Source organism: Orcinus orca, chromosome 11 (genome assembly GCF_937001465.1).
Source record: "Orcinus orca chromosome 11, mOrcOrc1.1, whole genome shotgun sequence".
NCBI lineage: Eukaryota > Metazoa > Chordata > Mammalia > Artiodactyla > Delphinidae > Orcinus > Orcinus orca.
The window spans coordinates 92,861,680-92,882,103 of NC_064569.1; the positions used below are offsets into that span (position 1 = coordinate 92,861,680).

At 59.1% G+C, this 20,424-nt stretch overlaps 2 protein-coding genes across 4 annotated transcripts; one reads left to right on the plus strand and one right to left on the minus strand.

Annotated features, from left to right (window-relative positions):
• Window positions 1-2,840: 2,840 nt before the first annotated feature.
• SOX10 (SRY-box transcription factor 10) lies at window positions 2,841-12,678 on the minus strand. Of its 3 annotated transcripts, none has more exons than XM_049694966.1 (5): window positions 12,457-12,678; window positions 12,306-12,349; window positions 11,450-11,961; window positions 6,577-6,845; window positions 2,841-4,182 (listed from the first exon to the last, which is right to left on the minus strand). In XM_049694966.1, the coding sequence occupies exons 3-5, from the start codon at window positions 11,881-11,883 to the stop codon at window positions 3,479-3,481; spliced, it is 1,407 nt and encodes a 468-aa protein (XP_049550923.1). In that variant the 5' UTR covers window positions 11,884-11,961; window positions 12,306-12,349; window positions 12,457-12,678; the 3' UTR covers window positions 2,841-3,478. The 3 variants fall into 3 exon arrangements, with proteins under 3 accessions (XP_049550923.1, XP_049550924.1, XP_033260924.1); XM_049694967.1 differs by having other exon boundaries at window positions 12,294-12,349; XM_033405033.2 differs by lacking the exon at window positions 12,306-12,349.
• Window positions 11,882-17,400, plus strand: LOC105748497 (uncharacterized). Its single transcript, XM_049694940.1, is given in 8 exon segments — window positions 11,882-11,977; window positions 14,215-14,755; window positions 14,758-14,856; window positions 14,859-14,944; window positions 14,946-14,981; window positions 14,983-15,046; window positions 15,049-15,138; window positions 15,141-17,400. Coding segments are annotated over 8 exon segments (1,254 nt in total). The 3' UTR covers window positions 15,383-17,400.
• The last annotated feature ends 3,024 nt before the right edge of the window (window positions 17,401-20,424 follow it).

Here is a 20,424-nt window from a genome sequence, read left to right on the forward strand (position 1 = left end):
GGCCAGGGCATGGTCTCCTCAGCCCTCTCCCGATACACCTGCCCCGTCTCTGTTTACACGTGGAGCCACTACTGAGGCCTGAGCTCATCCAGAAGCTCAGGTCTGAGGCATGAGCACAAGCTAGGTCTCCCGACTTCTGTCGGGTTATTTGTTCTTTTGGGCCATTTCCCCTTCTCCCGTATCCCCAGTGACTTTCCAGTGAGCCTCACGAGGTCCTGGAGGTGGTGATTTCATCTTCTTGATGTAGCCCCTCCCACCTGCCCTGCCAGCTCCATGTCCACAATCCCACTGAGCACAGGAGAAGACTGGAAATGCTGAACAGACCAGAAATGGACTAATGTCCTGCTTGTCAGTAGAGGGAAAGGGTGGGTTGTAAGAATTATGAGCACATAAGGTTGGTACTGATTGATCCCTAACAAAATTCTAGAATAGGCTATTGCATATTTGAAAACACTTGGATAATAAAAGGATCCTGGAGCTAGCATAGGGTTTCTAAGAATATCACCAAGTGAACCAGATTTTCTGTTTTCAATGGTTACTGGTCTGGTAGGTTGGAAGAATGCCACAGATACAGTGAACCTTGATTTTAACAAGGCATCAGGCAGTCTTTCTGTGCAGCTATGATGGAGAAGCGTGTACTTCAAGGTGATAAAATTAGATTCAGAATTGATTGGACAGTCTTTTCCCTAAGAGTATAGTTAACAGAATGGATGGAGAGGTTTTTAGTGGTGTACACAGGGCATGTCCTTCTTCATTCCAACCTTTTTTCATTAGTGACCTGAATGAGGATATTCAAGTTTCAGACATAAAGCTCAGGAAAACTATAAGTTGGATTCAGAATTCTGAAGGATTTAATATAGGTGGGGAAATGGTCAGATGCAACAAGATGAAATCTGTTAAAGATCAATATAAAATCCTGCATTTATCTACAACACAACAACATCAACAAAACACTAGAAAACCACTTGTATACAGGTGGTCTGACTTGGCCGCAGGTTTTATCTACAAGAGCAGGGGTTTGTAGTTACCACTCCGCTTCATGGGAGCGAGCGGTTTTGGCGAAGTGGCCTGAAGAGCTTGCGTGACATAGCTTCCGGATGGCAGTCTGGCCACTCGGGAGGACTGGGCTAGTTCTTGGTGCCCCCTACCCCGCCCAAGGTCCTGACTAGAAGGTGAGGGGCTGGAGCCCACAGACAGAAGAAATAGATGCAAGATCTGGGGATGCTGGCCTGGAGCCGTGAAAGCATCATCGCTTTAGATTACAAGCGGAAGTAGGGCAGGTGGAAGAGATGGTTAAGGGCGCAAGCTTTGGAGTCAGCTGGCTTCAAAATCTGCACCAGCACTTCTCGGCACCCACCTCGCAGTGTCAGGTCCCCATCTGGGAAATGGGGATAACGACTGGACCCACTCCCTCATAGGCCTGAAGGATATAAAGCACTTGGCCAGGGAGCACCCAGTACATGGTAGCTATTACTGTTACTATGAGCTGAGTGTAAGGAAGGACTTCCAACCATTGGAGGTGTCTATCAATGGAGCACGGGGAAGAGGGGAAGAGATTTCCGTGTCCCTGTGGTGGAGGAGCTCCTGGCGCCAGAGTGCAGGTTGGAATTCCGTTGAGGAAAGAGCTTTTGGGGAGGAAACCCTGAAGGATTAGATGGCATGTCTGCCATCCTGGTTTACACTTAGACACAGGCACCTGCTACGAGGACTCGGCTAGATCCTGGTGTTGGACAAGTTGTGTGTGTGTGTGTGTGTGTGTGTGTGTGTGTGTGTGTGTGTGTGTGCGCGCGCGCGCGCCTGTGTGTGTTATTGGGGGAGGTGGCAAGTGGAGGGTACAGTGAGAGAAGGCCCATCCACCCATCCTAAAGGACCAGGCCTGCTGACTGCAGACAGCAAGACATGAGGCCTGATCTACCTTCAAATACTTGTTCCTTGAATTCTTTGCAAGGCCCCGTCTCTGCTGGGCGAGGAAGGGCTGCTTGGAAGGCGCTCTCGCTGGGTTCCAGCTGGGTCAGCAAGTGGCCCACCTGCAGTGTGGGCACAGCTGGGCTGGGGGCAGAGCTCGCATCTGAGGCCTCAGTTCTGAGCACACACTGACCCCACTGTGATGCCAGTTGTCCTAACCTGCTGCACTGGGAGAGAGGAGACCTTTGGATTGTCTGTTCTTTGCATTCTACCCCTAGCTACTTTCAGAAAGTGTTTGAAAAAGCACAGGTACAGGGATAAGAGACCAAGAGACAGGCCAGGTCAGGCCCACCAAGCAGGTAACCGGAACCTTTAATTTTATTATGTAGAATGCTTAATGCAGAGTTAATAGGGGCTAGAGTACCTAGCAGAGGGGAAGGGGGAGAGGGAGCTACTGAGATAAATAAGAGGGGGGCAGTAATGAGTTACATGTGGATTGGGGGGCTGCAGAACAGGAAGATAGGGGCAGAACAGAGCTACATACTTTATTCAAATACCATTGGGAGGCAAAGGGCAAAAGGCCAGGGCAGAATGTACATGTCAGGAGTTTAGTGTCTTCGGCCTGCTGCCAGCAACCTGGGTGCTGGGCCCTGGGTCTCCCCCTGGAGCCGAGGGTTTGGGCCTGAGCAGCCTATAACTCTGGGAAGCCCAAGGAGTTGGGGCTGACAGAGCAGGGGCCACAGAGCCTGGTGAGGGGAGAGGGAGTTGGCGGGGAGCCGGGAGGAAGGCTCTGTGAATTGTCTCCGAATCCTGGGGTCCCTGCCTCCTCATCTCCTGGGATGTGCCTCAAGATCTGGGAGCTTGTAGTGGAGCAGGACCTGGGTCCTCTTTCTCCATTAGACAAAGAATGAGGTTACTGGCATGAAATTGGATCTGGGGGCCTCTGTGCCAATCCCTTCCTGTGTTCAGGAGGGGAGGGGGCACTGAAGGGTTGAGGAGACCTCCCTCTGAGCCCCCCCCCCACCCCCTCTCCCTCGAGGCTATTCAGAACTGTCCTCAGCCCCTGCGGGGCAGACGGAGCCTGCTGCAGGCACTGACGCAGGTCTCTGGCTGGCCTTGCTCTTAGGCACATGGCGCAGGTGGCACGGGTTATGTCAGTCCCCTTATTGCCCACGAAAGAGGAAACATGGGCACAGGAGTGGCAAGGCCTCCAATTCCCATCTGACCCTGGATGCTTCCCCTCCTCCCAGAGGAGGGTGAGCGGGGCCTGCTCAGATCCTGGGATCGAGGGTCATTCCTGGGGGGAAGGTGCAGCCCCTCGTTTTTCAGTCTGGGGCAACAAGCAACCTCCTTCTCCTCTGCCCAGCCGAGTAGCCCAGGGCTGTGCCTGGGCTGGAGTCTGGATAGGACGGGGTGGGGTCATCAAAGGCAGTGGGCCAGACAGAAGGCCTTCCCTCAGCTGTCAGCCTCTGCAGCTGCCTCCACAGCCGCCACCGGGCCTGAGATGGGCGAGGAACAGGGCGCGAGGGCTGGGGGAAGGGGCAGGGCGAGGGTGGTGGTGACAGGGCCTTCTTTAAGGCCGGGACAGCGTCGTATATACTGGCTGCTCCCAGTGTGTGGGGCTGTGGGACTGGGGCCCTGAGGGGCTGGGGTCAGAGATGGCCGTGTAGAGGGGCCGCTGTGAGGGCCCCATGTAGGAGAAGGCCGAGTAGAGGCCAGAGGTCTGGCCTGAATGGCCATAATAGGGTCCTGAGGGCTGATGGTCAGAGTAGTCAAACTGGGGGCGGGAGATGGAGGGGAAGGCGGAGCCATAGTGGGGCAGACTGAGGGAGGTGTAGGCGATCTGCGAGGTGGACGGCTGGTCAGTGTAGTGCGGGGGCCCCTGGGGCCCCGCGGTCTCCGTCTTCACCTGGGCTTTGGCATCCACACCAGGTGGCGAGACCGTGGGCAGAGCCACACCTGGAGGCTTGGAGATCCAGGCAGAGTGTCCACTGGCCACAGCCAGGGCGCTGCCCAGCCCGTAGCCAGCTGCCGAGTAGCTGCCCACATGGCCCGGGTGCCCGTTGGGCGGCAGGTACTGGTCCAACTCAGCCACATCAAAGGTCTCCATGTTGGACATTACCTCGTGGCTGATCTCACCGATGTCCACGTTGCCGAAGTCGATGTGAGGCTTCCCGCCCTCCCCCATGGAGCGCCCATCCCGCTTGGGGTCTGCCTTGCCCGACTGCAGCTCTGTCTTTGGGGTGGTCGGAGGGGTGGGCGGGCCATGGCTCTGGCCTGCAGGGGAGGGAGACAGAGAGAAAGGAAGCAGGAACCGAGGTCAGAGGCTGCTGGATTCCAATGGTTCACTTTCAGACAAGATGCCTCCAGAGGCTGAGGACTGATCCCCGCGTGGCCCTGCAAGTTTTACACGTTTGGGCAGCCCGAGGTGGCATGTAATTATGTAATGACCTTGGGTTGACCTCCAGTTATTTATGAAGTGCCCCAATCTTAGGAATGAGTCCTGTCTCCTACCAAAATAGGACTCCCGCGTCACCCACCTCCTGCTTCATTCTGCAAAGCCCTTCCCATTGGAAAGTTCTTCCTCACACCAGCTGAAGTCGGCTTCCCTGCCTGCTCCCATTGTTCCTTAACTGTTGAGCCCGATGGGGTCTGGCCTGTGGGTCTGGGCTCGCCTGTTCTCTCTTAAGCACACTCAGCCTCTGCTGGCCGCTCCCTCTGCTGACCTCTCCCGCCCTCATCGCTTTTGCTGGCTTGCCTGGGCCTCCTCCAGCCCTGGGCCCTGAACAGCGATGTGTCACCTCCAACCCCCTCCTTCCTCCCAAGGCCACCTCAAGTGCCCCTTATTCAAGGAAACCTTCCCTGTGACCCAGTGCCCCCGACCATGCTTTCAGCTCCCATCACACACCGCGCTGTCCCATTGTTCCTCCAGCTTTCTCCCTGCCTGTTCAGGAGAGCAATGAGATAAGTGACCTGCTCTACCCCGTTCCTTTGTCTGTCCATTTGCTCATTCACACATTCATTCAGCAAACACTTAGGGGGCACTGCTAAGTGCCAGGCACTGTGCCAGGCGTAGGGGATACAAATGTAAATCAAATGGGTCCTTGTCTGCACAGCTCCTAGTCTTGGGGGAGATCCAGGGACCCACACATGGCTAGAGGGCAGCATCCGAAGTGCTGTGATGAGGGGATGTGTGAAGGGCTCAGGGGACCAGCGCAGGAAGCTGCTCACCCTGCCCTGGGGACGTGGGGAAGGTCTCACTGAGGAGGAGTAGCTGAGCTGTTGAAGGGGAAGAGAAAGCCCAGGCCTACAGTAATATAGTGAACTGGTTGTTCTGTACAAGGTCCAAGGTCTTCTGGTGTGTCTGTGTCCCTGAATCTCCAAAGGAGTGTGAGGGCGGAATGGCTGGATTGAGGACCCCATCGGAGAGAGAACATGTTCATGGTCTCGGAAACCAGACGCTCCTCGAGGGCAGGCCTGTACCTCCATCAGACCAGAGGCAATGCTGAGTCCTGTGCTGGCCAGAGTGTCTAGACTTTGAGTTTGAATCCTGGCTCTGCCACTTACTGTGTGACCCTGGGCAGACCCCCTATCTTCTCATCAGTTTCCTTATTAGTAAAACAAAGGTGATAGCAAGCAGCTCAGACATGGCCTCCTTCTGGAAGCTTTCCTTGACCAGAGTCTGGTGGGTAGCTGGGTATCTTTGGAGACCGACTGGGTGGACAGGTCGATGCCTCCTCCCTAGAGGTCATGCCCCCTCATGGGCTTTGTGTGCACTTGTTTCATCCTGTACTTAATTCAGTTGTTTTCATCCCTCTAGAGTGGGCTCCTGAGGCCAGGGACCGTGGCTTCTCGTTTGTATGCCTGGTGTCTGCTTCCAGGTCTGGCACAAAGGAGTACTCGGAGCGTGTCTTCTGAAGGCAGAGCTCTGCTCACTGAGACTTGCCAACGTGCCTGACCCCAAGCACGGTGTTCTGTATGCTACGAACACAAGTGAGGCAGCTGTGGTGGAGCAGAGGCCCCGGAGCCAGACCACCTGGGCTTAGACCTCAGCTGTACGGCAAGTTACTCTCAGTTTTCTGTAGAGTTTTCTCTCTGTAAAATGAGAGTGATTTGCCAGAGCTGAGGTCTGACCCCAGGCAGTGTGACCGCCTCATCACAGTTTAGAGTGATTGGATGTGTGCCTGGCACACAGTAGGTACTCAGTTAATGTTAGCTGTTATCATCATTAATGAGAAGGAAACAGGATAGATACCCTGTGTCTGGCTCATCCATGGCACGTGCTCAATGTCACATGCCGTGTCTCCCCCATCAGACTGGGAGGTGGGAAAGAGGCAGTGATCTCCCCTTCATCTGCTCTCCCATTTCTCAAAATCGTCCTGTCCCACTTTTCTTCGGTGTAACTCCCCCACTGGCCTCCATGGCCTCCTTAACTGGTCTCTTCACCCCAAAGCAGTGCCCCTTCTATCAGTCCTGGTCAGAGCCCTCTTGCCCAGCCGCCTCGCCTGACACCTGAGTCCCCACTGAGCTCCCTCTGGGCCCCTGCACCCTAGCTGGGCAACCACCCAGTCGGGCCAGCCCTTCCCAGAGCCTCGGGTCTCAAGCCAGCCAGCCTTTGCCTCTCCCCACCGCCCAGCCTCCCCCAACCCAAGCTCCCAGCTCCGTGCTCACCCGAGGGGTGCTCAGGGTTTCCATCTGACATCGGGGAGCCCTCGCCCGGGTGCCGGTGGTCCAGGTGGGCGCTCTTGTAGTGGGCCTGGATGGCAGCAGCACTGCCCTGCTCGGCCTCCCCGCCTGGGCACTCTGACTCTCCCTGGGCCGCCTTCCCGTTCTTCCGCCTCCGCGGCTGGTACTTGTAATCTGGGTGATCCTTCTTGTGCTGCATCCGGAGCCGCTCGGCCTCCTCAATGAAGGGGCGCTTGTCACTCTCATTCAGCAGCCTGGGGTGGGGTGGTTGGGGGAGGCAGCAGAGGGGGAGACATCATAAGTGTCTGCCCTAGAAGAAATGAGGCCCCGGGACGGGGAGCCCAGCGGGCAGGGGGCTGTGCCGTTTGATTTATGGACTGGAGGATGTGAGCCCAAGGCACCACAGCCTCAGAGGGCAGTGATCTCTGCCCCAGATCTCTCGGGGGCTGGAGTGTGAGAGAGGAATCAGCCTGCTGCTCCTGGCAGCCCCTGAGCATGGAGTTAGAATAGAGCTTACAAGAGGCATAGAGCTTCCTTCAGTTCAAGGAAGAGAAAATGTTTCTCGTCATCAAAGCTGTCTGCAAGTGGAGCTGGCTGCCTCGTTAGGGGGTGAGCTCCCTGGGACTGGAGGTGTGCAAACAGAAGCAGCATGGTGAGGGGGAAGAGTCCAGTGTCTGCTACTTACTAGCTGAGTGACCGTGGGCAAGTCACTTCTCTGAGCCTTAGTTTCTTCACCTATAAAACGGGGATGATAATACCTACTTCACCAGGTGTGGGATTGGCCAAGATAATGGCTGTGAAGCGCTGTGCATGAGACCTGGGGATGGGGGACTGGCACCTTGAGTAACAGGTGCAATTCTAATGCTGCTTGTGGGGTGGGTGGACAGGAGGACCTGGCGTGGAACCCCTCAACTCTAGAATCTGGATTTTTGTGAATCCCAGTGTGGTGGGGCCTAGGGGGCAGGATGTGAGTGTCCCTTACTATGTAGGAGCCACTGCCTCCTGGGGGAGATCAGATCTCCTTGTCCAGGGGGGTGACAGAGGGTAAAGGAAGCTAGACTCTCTTCTGAGACCCTGGACAGGGGCAGACAGACCTCCTCCCCAGTCCAAGCCCAGCCAATGGAAGGCAGCCCCTGAAGACAGTACCCCTGCCCACTTCAAGCAGGGGTACTCCAGCCTCAGGTCAGGGCTGGGGCAGGGGGAGTTCAGGGCTTGGCTGCTCAGGGTGAGGAGGGCAGGATGGGGTACCTCAAAGAGGGGCTCAGGGGAAAGAACACACACTCAGACTCCGAGACATAAGGCACTCTGTGGGAGCAGCTCTGTCCTTTGGCCCAAAGGGCCTCTCTCTCCAGCTGCCCGCCCCCACCCCCCACAGTGGGCGCCCTCTTCACCCAGTCAGCAGAAGGCTGAGCCCTCCCTGCCCAGGATGGGAGGGGGTGGTCATACCAGGCACCTCCTAGCGGGCAGCGGCATTCCTCTGCAGCTTAGCCTCCCCTGGCTGCCCTCCCCCTAGGCCACCCGGCCCAGCCCTAGTGCAACTTTCACTTTCCAAGGGTCCCTCTAGCTGAGTGATGGGATGGAGACCCCAGACCAAGGCCTCAGGAGTGAGGGAGTGGTATGCAGCCTTTTTCACCCCAGCTGTGCCCACCCCCCAACCCCAGCCAGCCTAGGGGAGTAGGTGGGGCAGGCCCAATGGTATGTGTGTGGTGAGGGGAGAAGCTGCATGTGAGGGTGCCTCAGCCAGCTGTGGCCCCGGCACAGAGGCTCCCAGGATGTTTGGGGACACTGCACTCGCTCTTCCACCCCAAACCTTCCCTGTGCCCTCTGTCCAGCTGGCAACCGGATGTGAATCAGCAAGAAAATGGCAGGGGGCATGGAGCCAGGGCACAGGCCAGAAGAGAGGGAAGATTCCAACACTGCATCCCATTGGCACCTCCCATGCTAGTTCCCAGCAGTACCCTAACCTCGATAGAAATCTAGCCCGGGGGCGGGGTGGGGGGATGGCCAGCTTTAGGCCAATGCTAACCTCACCCCCAAACCACCCAGCCGCACCCAGACCTTCAATCTCGGCTCTTTTCAGGCTCTCTCCTGACCCCAGACCCGCCCTGCCCCACCACATAAACCCAATCCCAAACTTCATCTTGACTCCAGCGCCAGCCCTGTCACCACAGCTCTAACTACAAACCTCATGCTCATCTGCACTTCGCTTCATCTCTGGGTCTCCGAGGTCTGGAATAGGGATGGGGAGGGGCTAGGCTGGTTCCCCACCCAAACTGGAACCCCATGTGGGGGGCTTCCACGGTGGGGCACTGGCTGCCACTTCACCTGCTCCTGTCAGGGAAGGGACCTGGGAGTCGGGAGAGGCTCCAGCCTGCTGTAATTATTCTCTCCAGGCAGGCCAACCTGTATACCCCCAGCACCACGTGAACAACATCTAACAGTCCTTTCCCAGGCGGGCACCGAAGGTTAGCGTGACCGTCGGCGCTCCCCCAGCCATTTAGGAGCCAGGACCCGGACGCTGGTGTGTCTGACCCCAACCCCCTTCCAGCACCCCACACAGTCTGTATGCATGTCTTTCTCTTCTCAGGTATAGGGCCCCTGATTTCCAGTTCTGCCTAGATAACCATACCCCTTCCTGACAGCCTGGGAGTCATGAGCCTGGGCCGGGGGTGGGGGGGATTTCAGGAGGAGCCCCTGGAGAGACTGGCCAGCCCAGTGCATATACAGATGTCTCCTGGGGCCCCCACCCAGGCTCTAGGCTCTAGGTAGGGTTAGGTAGCTGTTGGCGTAGCCTTTGATCCTTGCCATTGTCTGGGGTTGGGTCCTGAGTAAGCAGTGCCTGCTTTCCTGATTGCCCCACCCCAGGTTGGCCCCTGGGGGGCACCCTGGGCCCCTGTGCGCACAACTTGAGTGGCGGCCAGGAACAAGTCCTTCTGAGGTAGCCCATGCCTGGGCTAGGGGAACAGGGACAGACAGGGACGTTGGAGGGTCCAATTTTAAATCCTTGGCAATGGCGGGGGGAGAAGCAGGGTGTCCATCCTTGCTTTGATGCCCTCACTGTGGTCTGCTCGTGGTCCCAGGGCCTGTTTTGTCTGCCTGTCTCCCTCCTGGTTGTCCGTCTCTCACTTGCTCTTCTCTGTCCCATGGCACCAAGGGTACTGGCCTGGCTGAGCCCTGCCACAGTGCGGATGGACCTTGGGCAGAGGAGCTAGCTTTGACCTCTGCTCCTGGGCAGGGTTAGACCCTCTGAGTCCATGCAGCAGGTTGGCCACTGAGCCCAGCGCCTGCTGGGGTGAGCAGAGCACTGAGAGCGGGACGGGAAGGAGCACCAGGCCTTTAGCAGACACATGGCCAAGGACGGGGCCAGGGGGCTGGATGGGAATTCCTCTAGGTCTCTTGGGGGCCCTCCCGCGCCTTCCACCACCTTAAGCCTTTGGCCTTCTAGGCCAATCTGCACTGTGCTGGGGCCGGCAGGGGGAGGGCAGCGGCAGGAGGGTGGCAGGCCCCTCTGACAAAGCCCAAACTTTCTGCAGCTCAGAGGCTCCTCGCTCCTGCTCTCCTCTGCCCTCACCCTCCCCACCTCCTGACCATGTCTTAGAGTGCAGGCGTGACCCACTTCTGTCACCAAGGATGGTGTGTGGGAAGACCACTGGACGAAGAGCCAGGAGACCTCGGTTCTGGCCCTGGCTCTGCCCCGAGCTGTTACGTGGCCTTGGTGGTCCCTTTGCCTCTCTGGGCCTATCTCTTGGGCAGTCCAGTGGGGAATCAGGTAATCTCTGCAGACGCACATCTTCTGGAGCCCTTGCTCTCGATCTGAGCTGCCCAGGACTTCTTGGGGGGCGGGGTTGCCCTGGTCAACAACATATTCCCAAGGGGCCAGCCTAAGCCCCAGACCTGAGGTGAGGCCGCCTGCCTCCTCGAGGGCTGTTTTTCCCAGAGGTTTGGGCTGCTTCCAGAGAACCTGGGACTCTGAGGGACCCTGGGTAGGCAAGGCACCAACGTTTCCTCCTGGCCAGGGCTCTCCGGTCTAGGGCTGGAGGGGTAGGAGGTTACTGCTGGGTGGGGCCCTGGAAAAGAAGATGGCGCCTGGACTGGGAGAGGGAGGGAGGGGAAGAGACGGGCCTGGCAGCTCTGGGGCCGGGTGGGAGGGGCAGGCTTCTTTCCATGTGTCCCCTCCCCTGGGGGAAGAAGAAGCCCCCGGCCTGAAGGAAGGGTGGTCAGAAGGGCACAGAGAAGGCAGCTGGGGTAGGACAAGATCCTGCAGTGGCCGAGTTGTCCTCAGCAGTCCTCCATCCCTCACCCTTTCAAAGACCCGGATCTGAATTCCTTGTCTGCAACCCCCCACCCCACCCCATCTCACTCCCCCAGCCCTCCACCTGGCTGCCTCAGTTTCCCTGCCTCTCCAGCCTGGCCTTCAGTTCTTTCCCAAGCGTTTCCCCCGAATCCCCCTGACCGGCGGCAGTGGCACCCTTGAGTGGCTTGCCTGTGGAAGGGGTTAGTGGAGCCCTGTGGTGTGGAGTCCTCCACCAGCCTTCCCTCCCTTCCGCCTTCACTCTCGCCCCAAGAAACCCAGGCCCGAGCGCCTGCCACCGACAGAATTCCAACCGCGAGGGGGCGCCTTCCAGCCCGCTGCCCCGGCTGGGGAGCCGGGCCTAGGCCGCTGGAGATCCGAGCGAGCGCAACCACAAAGGGGTACTGGGGGAAGGGCGGGTCCGATGCACCCAGCTGGCCTTCCAGTCCCACCATCAAGGCGGTGGCTGCCCCAGGAGAAAGGCTCAGGCAGTGCCCGTCTAGCCCGAATCCACCCGCAGGTAGGGGGCCCGCGGGAGCTGCCCGGAGGCGGGTCGGGGGCGCTCACCTCCAGAGCTTGCCCAGCGTCTTGCTGAGCTCGGCGTTGTGCAGGTGCGGGTACTGGTCCGCCAGCTTCCTGCGCGCTGCCTGCGCCCACACCATGAAGGCGTTCATGGGCCGCTTGACGTGCGGTTTGCTCTTGCTGGCGCCGTTGACGCGCACGGGCATGGGCACCAGCGTCCAGTCGTAGCCGCTGAGCACCTGGCTGACGGCCTCGCGGATGCACACGGGGAACTTGTCATCGTCCGCCTCGCCGTCCTGCTGCTCCTTCTTGACCTTGCCCAGCTCGCCGGGCCCCGGGCTGGCTCGCAGGCCCGATCCGCCGCCTCCACCGCCGCCGTCGGGCCCCAGAGAGGGCGCGCTCCCCGGGGACAGGCAGCGCGGCTCCTCGGAGCCCACGGGGCTCAGCTCCACCTCGGACAGGTCCTGCTCCTCCGCCATGTCGCCCCCGGCCGCCGCCGCCTCGGCCGCCTCCCCGGGGCCCGCCGCCGGGGTCCTCGCAAAGAGTCCAACGCCCACCTGGACGGGAAGGCGGGTGCGATGGGAGGAGTGCGCGCAGCCCCGACGGCGTCGCGGCGCGGGACGCGATGCAGGCACGGCCCCGAGGTGGCGTCTGCCTGGCTCCCCCTAAACCCACCACAGACCCTGGGCCCCGCGCACATGCTAGACCCTGGCTCGGCCTCCTAGCTCCCGCCTCCGTGTCTTCCCGCCACCTGGTCCCAACCGTCTCTTGGTGTGGGTGGGTTTGGGTTTTTTTTTTTAAACCTCCTCTTGGGTGGAGGTTTGTTGATGGAAAGGAAGAAAAACGGACTCTTTATTCTGCTCTAATCCTGGCTCCTGGAATTTCCCACCTTTTCTCTCACCTTTCCTTCTTCCCTTCCGCCTGCCCCGACGGTGCCTGGAGGAGCTGGGTGGGGGGCAGATGCGGGTGTAAGCCTCTCGCCACCCCACACCCCACCGCAGGGTCCCAGGCCTGGGCCCCGGAAGGGAGGAGCGGGCTGCGCACTCACTCACCTCGGACCTCTCCTCCAGTCTGGGGCTCGTCCTTAGGAAGTGGAAAACCGTGTCCCAAGGTGTGCGGTCCAGCTCGGGGCTGGGTGGGGGACGCTGGTGGGCTGGGAGGGAGGGGCTGGGGGCCCTGAGCTTCAGGCCACGGCCTTGTCAGGACGGAGCCTGAATCCTCACCACCAACCACCCTGGCCGGACAGCCTGAGACTGACTGAGCGCTGAGCTGCTGCCGAGGGCTGGGGAAGGAAGGAGGGGGAGAGGGGGAGGGGGAGGGGAGGGAGGGAAGGGCAGAAGGTGGAGCCTCCAGCGCTTTCCTTCATCCCCAACACTCAGGGCTCCTCCGCCAGCCCCCCCCCACGCCCGCTCCCTGCGCTGCTGCCCCAGGCCCATCCTGGGAGGTGTAGGAGTGGGGTGGTCAGGCCAGGAAAGCCAATGGATGCAGGTGGGCAGGGTCACAACCTGTAGCTTGAAGGAAAATTGGGCTCAACTGGGACCCCCCACCTCTGCCTCAGGTGGAGGGATGGGCAGTTGGCAGAGGATTGGGGAGGAATGAGGAGAAGGCAGGTGAAGCCTCTGTCACATGTGGGGCGCTGGCCTGTGTCGCTTCACCTAAGACCTCTCGTTGAGTGCCAGCCTGTCTCACCCCACCTCCTGCCCGCACCCGGGCTGCCCTCTCTTTCTCACCTTAAACAGAAAGAGAGGAAGATTGCAGGTCCATACCTGGTGAGGCGGGGAGAAGCTGCGCACCCCCTGCCCAGTGCAGATGCCCCTGCTGGGCCCCTGGTCCCCTCTCACTGGACACCCAGCACCGCAAGGTAGAGGGACAGGACTAACGTGCAGGAGGCTGGGTGTGAGCTGGGCTGGGGTCCCTCTCCAAGTAGGTCTGAAAGGCTTCTGGGGCCCCACTTCCTGGCACCCAACTCCCTCCACCCTGGTAGGGTGAGTCTCAATCCTGGTTATCCTGATGTCGCCCCCCCACCCCGAGAAAGAGTGGGGAGTTGCCCTGCCTCTCTCTTCCTCCTCTCTGCTCACTTCTCCCCTCAGCCCCGTCCCCAGCAGGGTGACCCCTCCATTTTTCTGTCCTGCTCATCATCTCAGGCTTCCCCAGGCCTCTCCTCCACAGATCGCAGCCCCTCTCTCTTCTCAGAAGGTGGGTGTTGAGGCAGAGGTGAGGGTGTGTGTGGAGGACAGATGGAGCCTGGGCCGCACTGGCGACCATGGATGGCTCTGAGCTCCTCAGCAGCTGGGCGAGGCCCCAGGCCCACCCCAAGGGAGTCCTGTGTGGAGTGGGGCTGGGAAGGGGGCCTAGGCAAGGCCTCATGCTTGGGAAAGGCCAAGGGGGTGGAGGGGTGGGTAGTGGGACACAATGAGGTAGTCACACGAGGCGAAGGCATGTTGGGGGTGGGAGGAGCGGACACTGGAACACACACACACACACACACGCTCGCACACACACAACCAGCCAGACAATCGGGCCAGTGTGTCTGGGCCCTCGGAGCCCAGTGAATTAGGAGTTTGATAAGGGTTTTCTCTTTCTGTCGCTCGCCGGCCTTGGACAATCTCCCCCCAGTTTTCCTCGACGCCACCCCCGGCGCTGCCAACCCTCCTCCCCCCCCCGTCCCCCCCCCCCCCCCCGCCTCCCTTCTCTTCCCTGTGCCCAGACTCTTGTTCGGGGCCTTGAAACAGTGAGCTGTCTTTGTTCGAAATACAGGTGAACGGCAATCATGTGATTAACACACACACACATAAAAAGCTTTTTAACAGCGCCCGCCTGGCCTCAGAACCGCCCAGAGAGGAGCCGCCCTGGATGGACAGAGGGACAGAGGGACGAGCCTCCAGCCGGTCGTGTCTGGCTACCCTCTGCAGTCTCCGACACCCGCTGCTGCCCGCCCGCTGTCCGCCTGCGTGGCATCTCTCGATCCCGGTGGGTCCCCGCTCATCCTTCCACCCCTCGGTTCCTCCTCTCGAGGAGGTGTGGTGCCTGTGGCGTCTGTGACTCGGCCTGAGACCCCCTGGGGCAGGGAGGGGTGGCTGTGGAGGGTAGGAAGCCAGGTGTGGGGTCCCACAGCTCCCCTTTCGACTCTCCGCCTCCTCCCCTACCCTCCTTGGCCCAGCTGTGCCAGGATGGGGGTGGGGGGGGCAGTGGGTGCTCTGGGTTTGCAGAAAAGCCACACTGGACAGAAGGGGCCTCTCTCTTCCCTTCCCTCTGTCTCTCTCTCCCTCTGTCCCTCTCTTCCTGTTTCCACAGTGCTATGTGGGCTCTCTGCTGAGAGGTGCTGGATGAGGCAGGTGGGCCTGCAGGGGGGCAGGGGTACAGTGCCGTGAGATGCCCAAGGCTGTGCGTGGGTGGTGAACCCCGTGCTGTGAACACGCTGCCCACCATGCGGGCAACTCTGATCCCCTCCATCTGTTGCAGGCCCCTGGGGCCCAGCTTTCTCCAGCAGGGGAGGGTGAAGGGTCCATGTGCATCCCTGGAGAGCAGGGAGTTTGGAGAGGGGGAGGGCTGCTGGATGAGGACACCGGCGCCTCTGCCCTTACCAGAGCAACCTTCTGGTCAGCGCCTGCTTCTGCTCCCTTCCCTGCTCGGGGTGGGAGGGGTCCTTTTCCCCCTCATTCCTGACCCTTCCCCAAGGATGCTGGTGACCCCCTTGCCACACCCCTAATCCCACCTGCCCATTCCGGGTGAGGTGTGATGCCTGGTGCACTCTCTGGCCTGTTCTCTCTCCCCAGCAGGGAGGGCCCAACGTGAGAGTATAATGGTGAGGTTCAGGCTTCCTTCCCTGGGCAGAGGCCTTTCAGGAGTATCAGGGTTTTTCTGCGATCCAACCTGGGCTCTGTGAAGCTGGTCCCAGATTTACTCCTCAGATGGGCCCCTGGAGGAGGAGAGCTAATGAAATTCTGTCAGTCAAACGTAAAGCCCAAAGCCCGCTGATGCCCCTGCCTGGCGGAGCTGCTTCGGTTCGCTGTGACCCTTAACCCCTTAGCTCCCCGAGTCCTCCTCTTGGGGCACTGGTCCTGCTTTGTGGAAGGCCCACCCTTGGCTCCCCGTCCTGGGTCCCAGTGGCTCATCTGTCCCCTGGGGTGATGACCATCTTGCCTGGCCTGCCTCTCAGAACACCCCAAGGTGAGATGGTGAAATCTCCTGTTCAGCAGAGCCAGGGCCGAGCAGGGAAGGCACTTTCCCACCTCTAGGCACTGTGAGGGTGAGACCTGCGTGGGCCAGGCTGTCCTCACTCGTTCCTCAGGCCTGGGCCCAGCTCCCCGTTTCTGACCAGCTCCCAGCAATCGCCTTGAGTACCGCTTCTAAGTCTCGCTCCACGTTAGGGTCACTGTGGAGTCTTAAAGAAACATTGAAGCCTGGATCCCCTGCAGCCTGGCTAATTCTGAATTTCTGGGCATGGGGTCCAGACATGTTTCCTTTTTGAAGCTCTCTGGGGGGCCTTGCTTTCCCTCACTGGGGTCTCTGGAACCCCGAGGTGGCGGTGACCCTCTGCAAGTCCCAAAATCTCCAGGGAGAGGGGAGAGTGCTGGGCTCTGGACCCCAGAGCTGGAGACCAGAACTGCAGTGACCCTGGGGTGTGCAGGGAATTGTGGGGTGTGGCAGGGGAGGGGCTGTGCATTGGAAAGGGGGAGGGCTGAGGGGCACAGGTCAGGGTCAAGGGTACAATACTGACTGAGACAAAAGCTTAGTCTGGGTGAGTGTACGGTGGGGGGGGGTGGGAGCTCCCCCACCTCTGGACAGGTGTGTTCTTCTGGGTTCGGGTGCGGTGGAAAGAGCATTGGTCTTGGAGCCAGGAAATCCTGCCCCTAGTGTCCTGCCTTGGGTGGCTTATGCTGTTAGCCTCTCAGGACTTGCTTTTGCATGTATAAAGTGTTGATGATTTTATACATCACCGTATCCCAAGTGGATGGGAGGATTAAATAAGAATACACAGGGAATCCCCTGGTGGCCCAGTGGTTAGGACTCGGCCCTTTCACTGCTGGCGCCTGGCTTTGATCCCTGTTTGGGGAACTAAGATCCCACCCCATTCAGGGAGGCGAAATTAAAAAAAAAAAAGAAAAGAACACACACACATACACATCTGGTGTGGAGTAAGTGCTCCGCAGTTAGTTAGAAAAAGTAGTTTAGGGACTGAGAGGTGGGGAAGGCTCACTTCAGTTCAAGTGCACAGGTGTTCACCTCAGGAGTTTGTAATCTGCCTGTTGAATCCCAGCATCAGACCAGGGCGGTGCGTGATAACCTCCTCACGGGCAGGCCTCTCCTGCTGTGCCCCTCAACAGCGAAGGCCCGCACTTCCACAGCCGCCCTGTGGGCCGGCCCAGCTCCGGGCCCCTCTGTCCCTGGAGTCTCAACAACTCTCTCAGTAGGTGCTGTCATTATTCTCCTTCTAGGAAGGAAACTGAGGCACAGAGACGTTCAGTGATGAGCCCGGGCTCACCCAGCTAATGATGGGAGGGTGCGGCCTGGTGCCCGCAGTTTCCCTCGTAGCCCAGCCTCTGATCATATGCTGCTCTACTGCCTCTGGACCCCAGGCACAGCCCCCCACCGCCCCCCAGGCCTTTGCACTTGCTCTGCGTTTCCCCTCCCCGTCGTCACTGCTTGCAGCCCAGCTCAGAGGCCCTCTCTTCAGGGACGCACTCCAGGACACGCCCTGGTTGGAATTCTTTTCCTGTATTACTTTCCCGCGGAGGAGAGGATGATGGCTTCATAGCTGCCTCACCTCCTCACTGCGCAGCCAGCCGGGCATCCAGGCCCGTCTCCCCTTCTTCCTGGGAGCTCCCCGAGGGCAGGGCCACGCCTTCCTCTTGGTCTCGGCCTCTCGAGGCCCCAGCACAACCTCAGGGAGTCTTCCCTGAGTGGAGTTGCCATCAGAGTTCCAAGGGGAGAAAGATCAGGAAGGTTGGGGTGGGCAGGAGTGGCTTCCTGGAGGTGGAGGGCCTGAGTGCTGGTGGCAGCAGGGGGGGGGGGGCAGGGGGAGAAGGGGGGAGGACAGCATTCCAGGCCTGTCCTGACAAGCGCTCTCTCCCGTCCCTGTTTCTGGTCCAAGCTGAGGGTTGAGGACCTGCGCCAGGAAGGCAGCTCCTGGGGCCTGCGTCTTCCTTCCCTCCCAACCGCGCCCACTCCGGGAACAAGGAAGCCGGGGCCAGTGCCCAGCGCTGCCTCAGGGCAGTTGGCCTCTGCCCTCTTCTTAGAAGCCCTGAGCGGAGACTGCTCGTTCCTGTCATCTGAACCCAGCTGCCGGAAAGCCCTTCCTGGTGTCTCCCCAAACCTCATGCTGCAGTGAACTTTTGTGAATGTGCCCTCTGTGCGGGGCACTGAGCCAGGAGCTGGGGTAGGGAGGTGCTGGAGGCCAGACCTTGCTTTGAGGAGCTCAGACTTTGATGAGAGAGCCCTGCATGGAAACCCAGAACCCTGGCACGGCCGAGGTCCTCCATGGCCAAACGGGGGTGAGGGAGGTCAAGTCCCAGCCGGGCTGCGGGGGTCCTGTGTTGCCTCTGTCGCCTTCTTCCCTCTCTAGGCCTCCGTTTCCCAATCTATAAAATGAGAGGCAGGCTAGGTTATCTCCGAGGGCATTTCCAGATTCAACAGCCTGTGAATTTTATTTCAAAACAAGAGGCCAACGCCTGACCCAGTGTTTCCGAGGTGCTGCCTCAGGGCCCTCGGTGTTCCTTAGACATTGATCGGCATCTCTTGAGGAGACAGTTTTGTGGTCTAGTAAGTTTGGGAAATACTGCTTTCCACTTTGTCTTCTTAAAGATGCAGGGCCTTTGAGGGTGTTGAAAGTTCTAAGTGCTGCAGATAAGAAACGGATCTTGTTTGTTTGTTTGTTTGTTTATTTTTGGCTGCGGGGGGTCTTCGTTGCTGCGTGTGGGTTTTCTCTAGTTGCGGCGAGCGGGGGCTACTCTTCGTGGCGGTGCGCGGGCTTCTCATCGTGGTGGCTTCTCTTGTGGCGCACGGGCTTAGTTGCTCCACGGCATGTGGGATCTTCCCAGACCAGGCCTCGAACCCATGTCCCCTGCATTGGCAGGCGGATCCTTAACCACTGCGCCACCAGCGAAGCCCCAAGAAATGGATCTTTGTTTAAAATACCCCAACTCCTCTTCCTCCTTATTCTTCTCCTAACGCCTTTCCTCTGACTCTGGTCCTTTTCTCTCCTCCTTCCTTTCTCCTAAGAGTCAAGAAGAAGGTGGCGTGCTCCCGTGAGGAGCCTGGGTGTCCCGTAGGGCATGGTCCTCAATTCCCTGGAGGGCAGGGAGTTTGGAGAGGGGGAGGGCTCCTGGATGAGGACGGCGGTGCCTCTGCCCTTACCAGAACAACCTTCTGGTCGGCGCCCGCTTCTGCTCCCTTCCCTGCTCGGGGTGGGAAGGGTCCTTTTCCCCCTCATTCCTGACCCTTCCCCAAGGATGCTGGTGACCCCCTTGCCACACTCACTCCCCTCAGCGCAAGCACAGAGCTCCACCACCCCCATGCCCCCTTTACCCCCGACCTTGACCGAAACTGCAGCCACGTCTCCTCTCCCCGCCACCCTGTGTGGCCCGAACCCCGCAGGCCAAGCCCCGCCCACAGGACGCCTTGCCTGTTGGTCAAGGCCTGGAGCCTCCCCTGTGCCCTGACTCCGTCATCTTTCCAGCAGGACATTGTGCCTGCGGGGCTGTGGGGCTGTGAGCTGTCTTTCTCACCTTCCTCTACGGCGCCTGGCACACAGAAGGTGCACAGTGATGCAGATGAACGAGTGACCTGCAGGTCATGAACATACACAGGCAGCGAGGTGTGGGGCTCTCGAGTCAGGCAGCTCAGGGTCTGAATCCTGGCGGCCCCGCTCCCTAGCTGTGTGTCCTTGGCAAATGCCTTAATGCCTCTGAATCTCAGTTTCCTTCCAAGTCAGGGTGAGGATTAAGGCAGATCATGTGTGTAAACACTTAGGACAGTGCCTGGCACATTATGGGGCTCAGTAAATGGCAGCCATTGTTATTAGCATCTCGGGGATCTGCCTCAAAGCGTGGCTGTCGGTTGACCTTGGGTTTGATAGAAGTCACTGCTTCTTGTCCCGTCCAAGCGCTGTTATTAGATGTTCTCCCATCGGCAGGTTCATCATCCCACTAAACAAAAGCAGAAAGGGAAGTGATTGGCTGAGGTCACATGACTGTTTGGTCTTGGAACTTGACCTCTCTGCCAGGACTTTTTGCCCCAGGTTTCCTGAAGACCCACCCCCTGCTGTCTGTGAGGTAATAAAGAGAGGCGAGCGCTCAGCTTGTGTTCAGGGAGCTTGTGGACGAGCTGGGAGTTGGTTCATTCATTCGGACTTTCCCACACACCTATTAGGCAGACTTGAGTGAGGATGAAGAGAGTGGAGACGGTGGAGGAAAGAAAGGATGGGTGAGGAGGGCTGAGGGTGGCCTTTATCAGATGGGACTCCTGGTGTTGTCCCTGGAGGGGCTGCTGCTCTGAGCAACAACTGGGCCGCTTGTGGGGAGGGGCTTATCCAGGTTTGCCAGTTTAGGAGGTGACTGGAAAAACCCGAGTCTTCCCATTCTGGATTCCCTGTCCTTTTTATCCTCCAGGGCATTGCCCAGGACCAGGCTGTGGATGCCAGATGGCAGGGGACTGGGCTGGGTGTACATGGAACCAGGGACGCCCGTTTGAGGTTGGTGCTGTGAGTGCATCCCTGCTCTCGCAAGGTTACCTCTGTTCCCTGAAAGTGCAAATGGGTGATCCGGTGGGATTTCAGTGTTTGTGTGAGCTTGGAGGACAGCCTCCCCACAGTGAGATGACTTTATCCTTTGTCGACGTCGCTTTATAATGAAGAAAGGAGCTGAGTGATGAGAAGCCTGAGACCCAGAGCCAGAGAGACCAGGGTTCAAATCCAGTCCTTGCCCCACTAACCAGCAGTGGGCTCGCGCCAGTCCTGTAATCTTCCTGTGCCTCAGTTTGCTCATCTGTGAAATGGGGATAACACTGCCTGCCTCATGGGA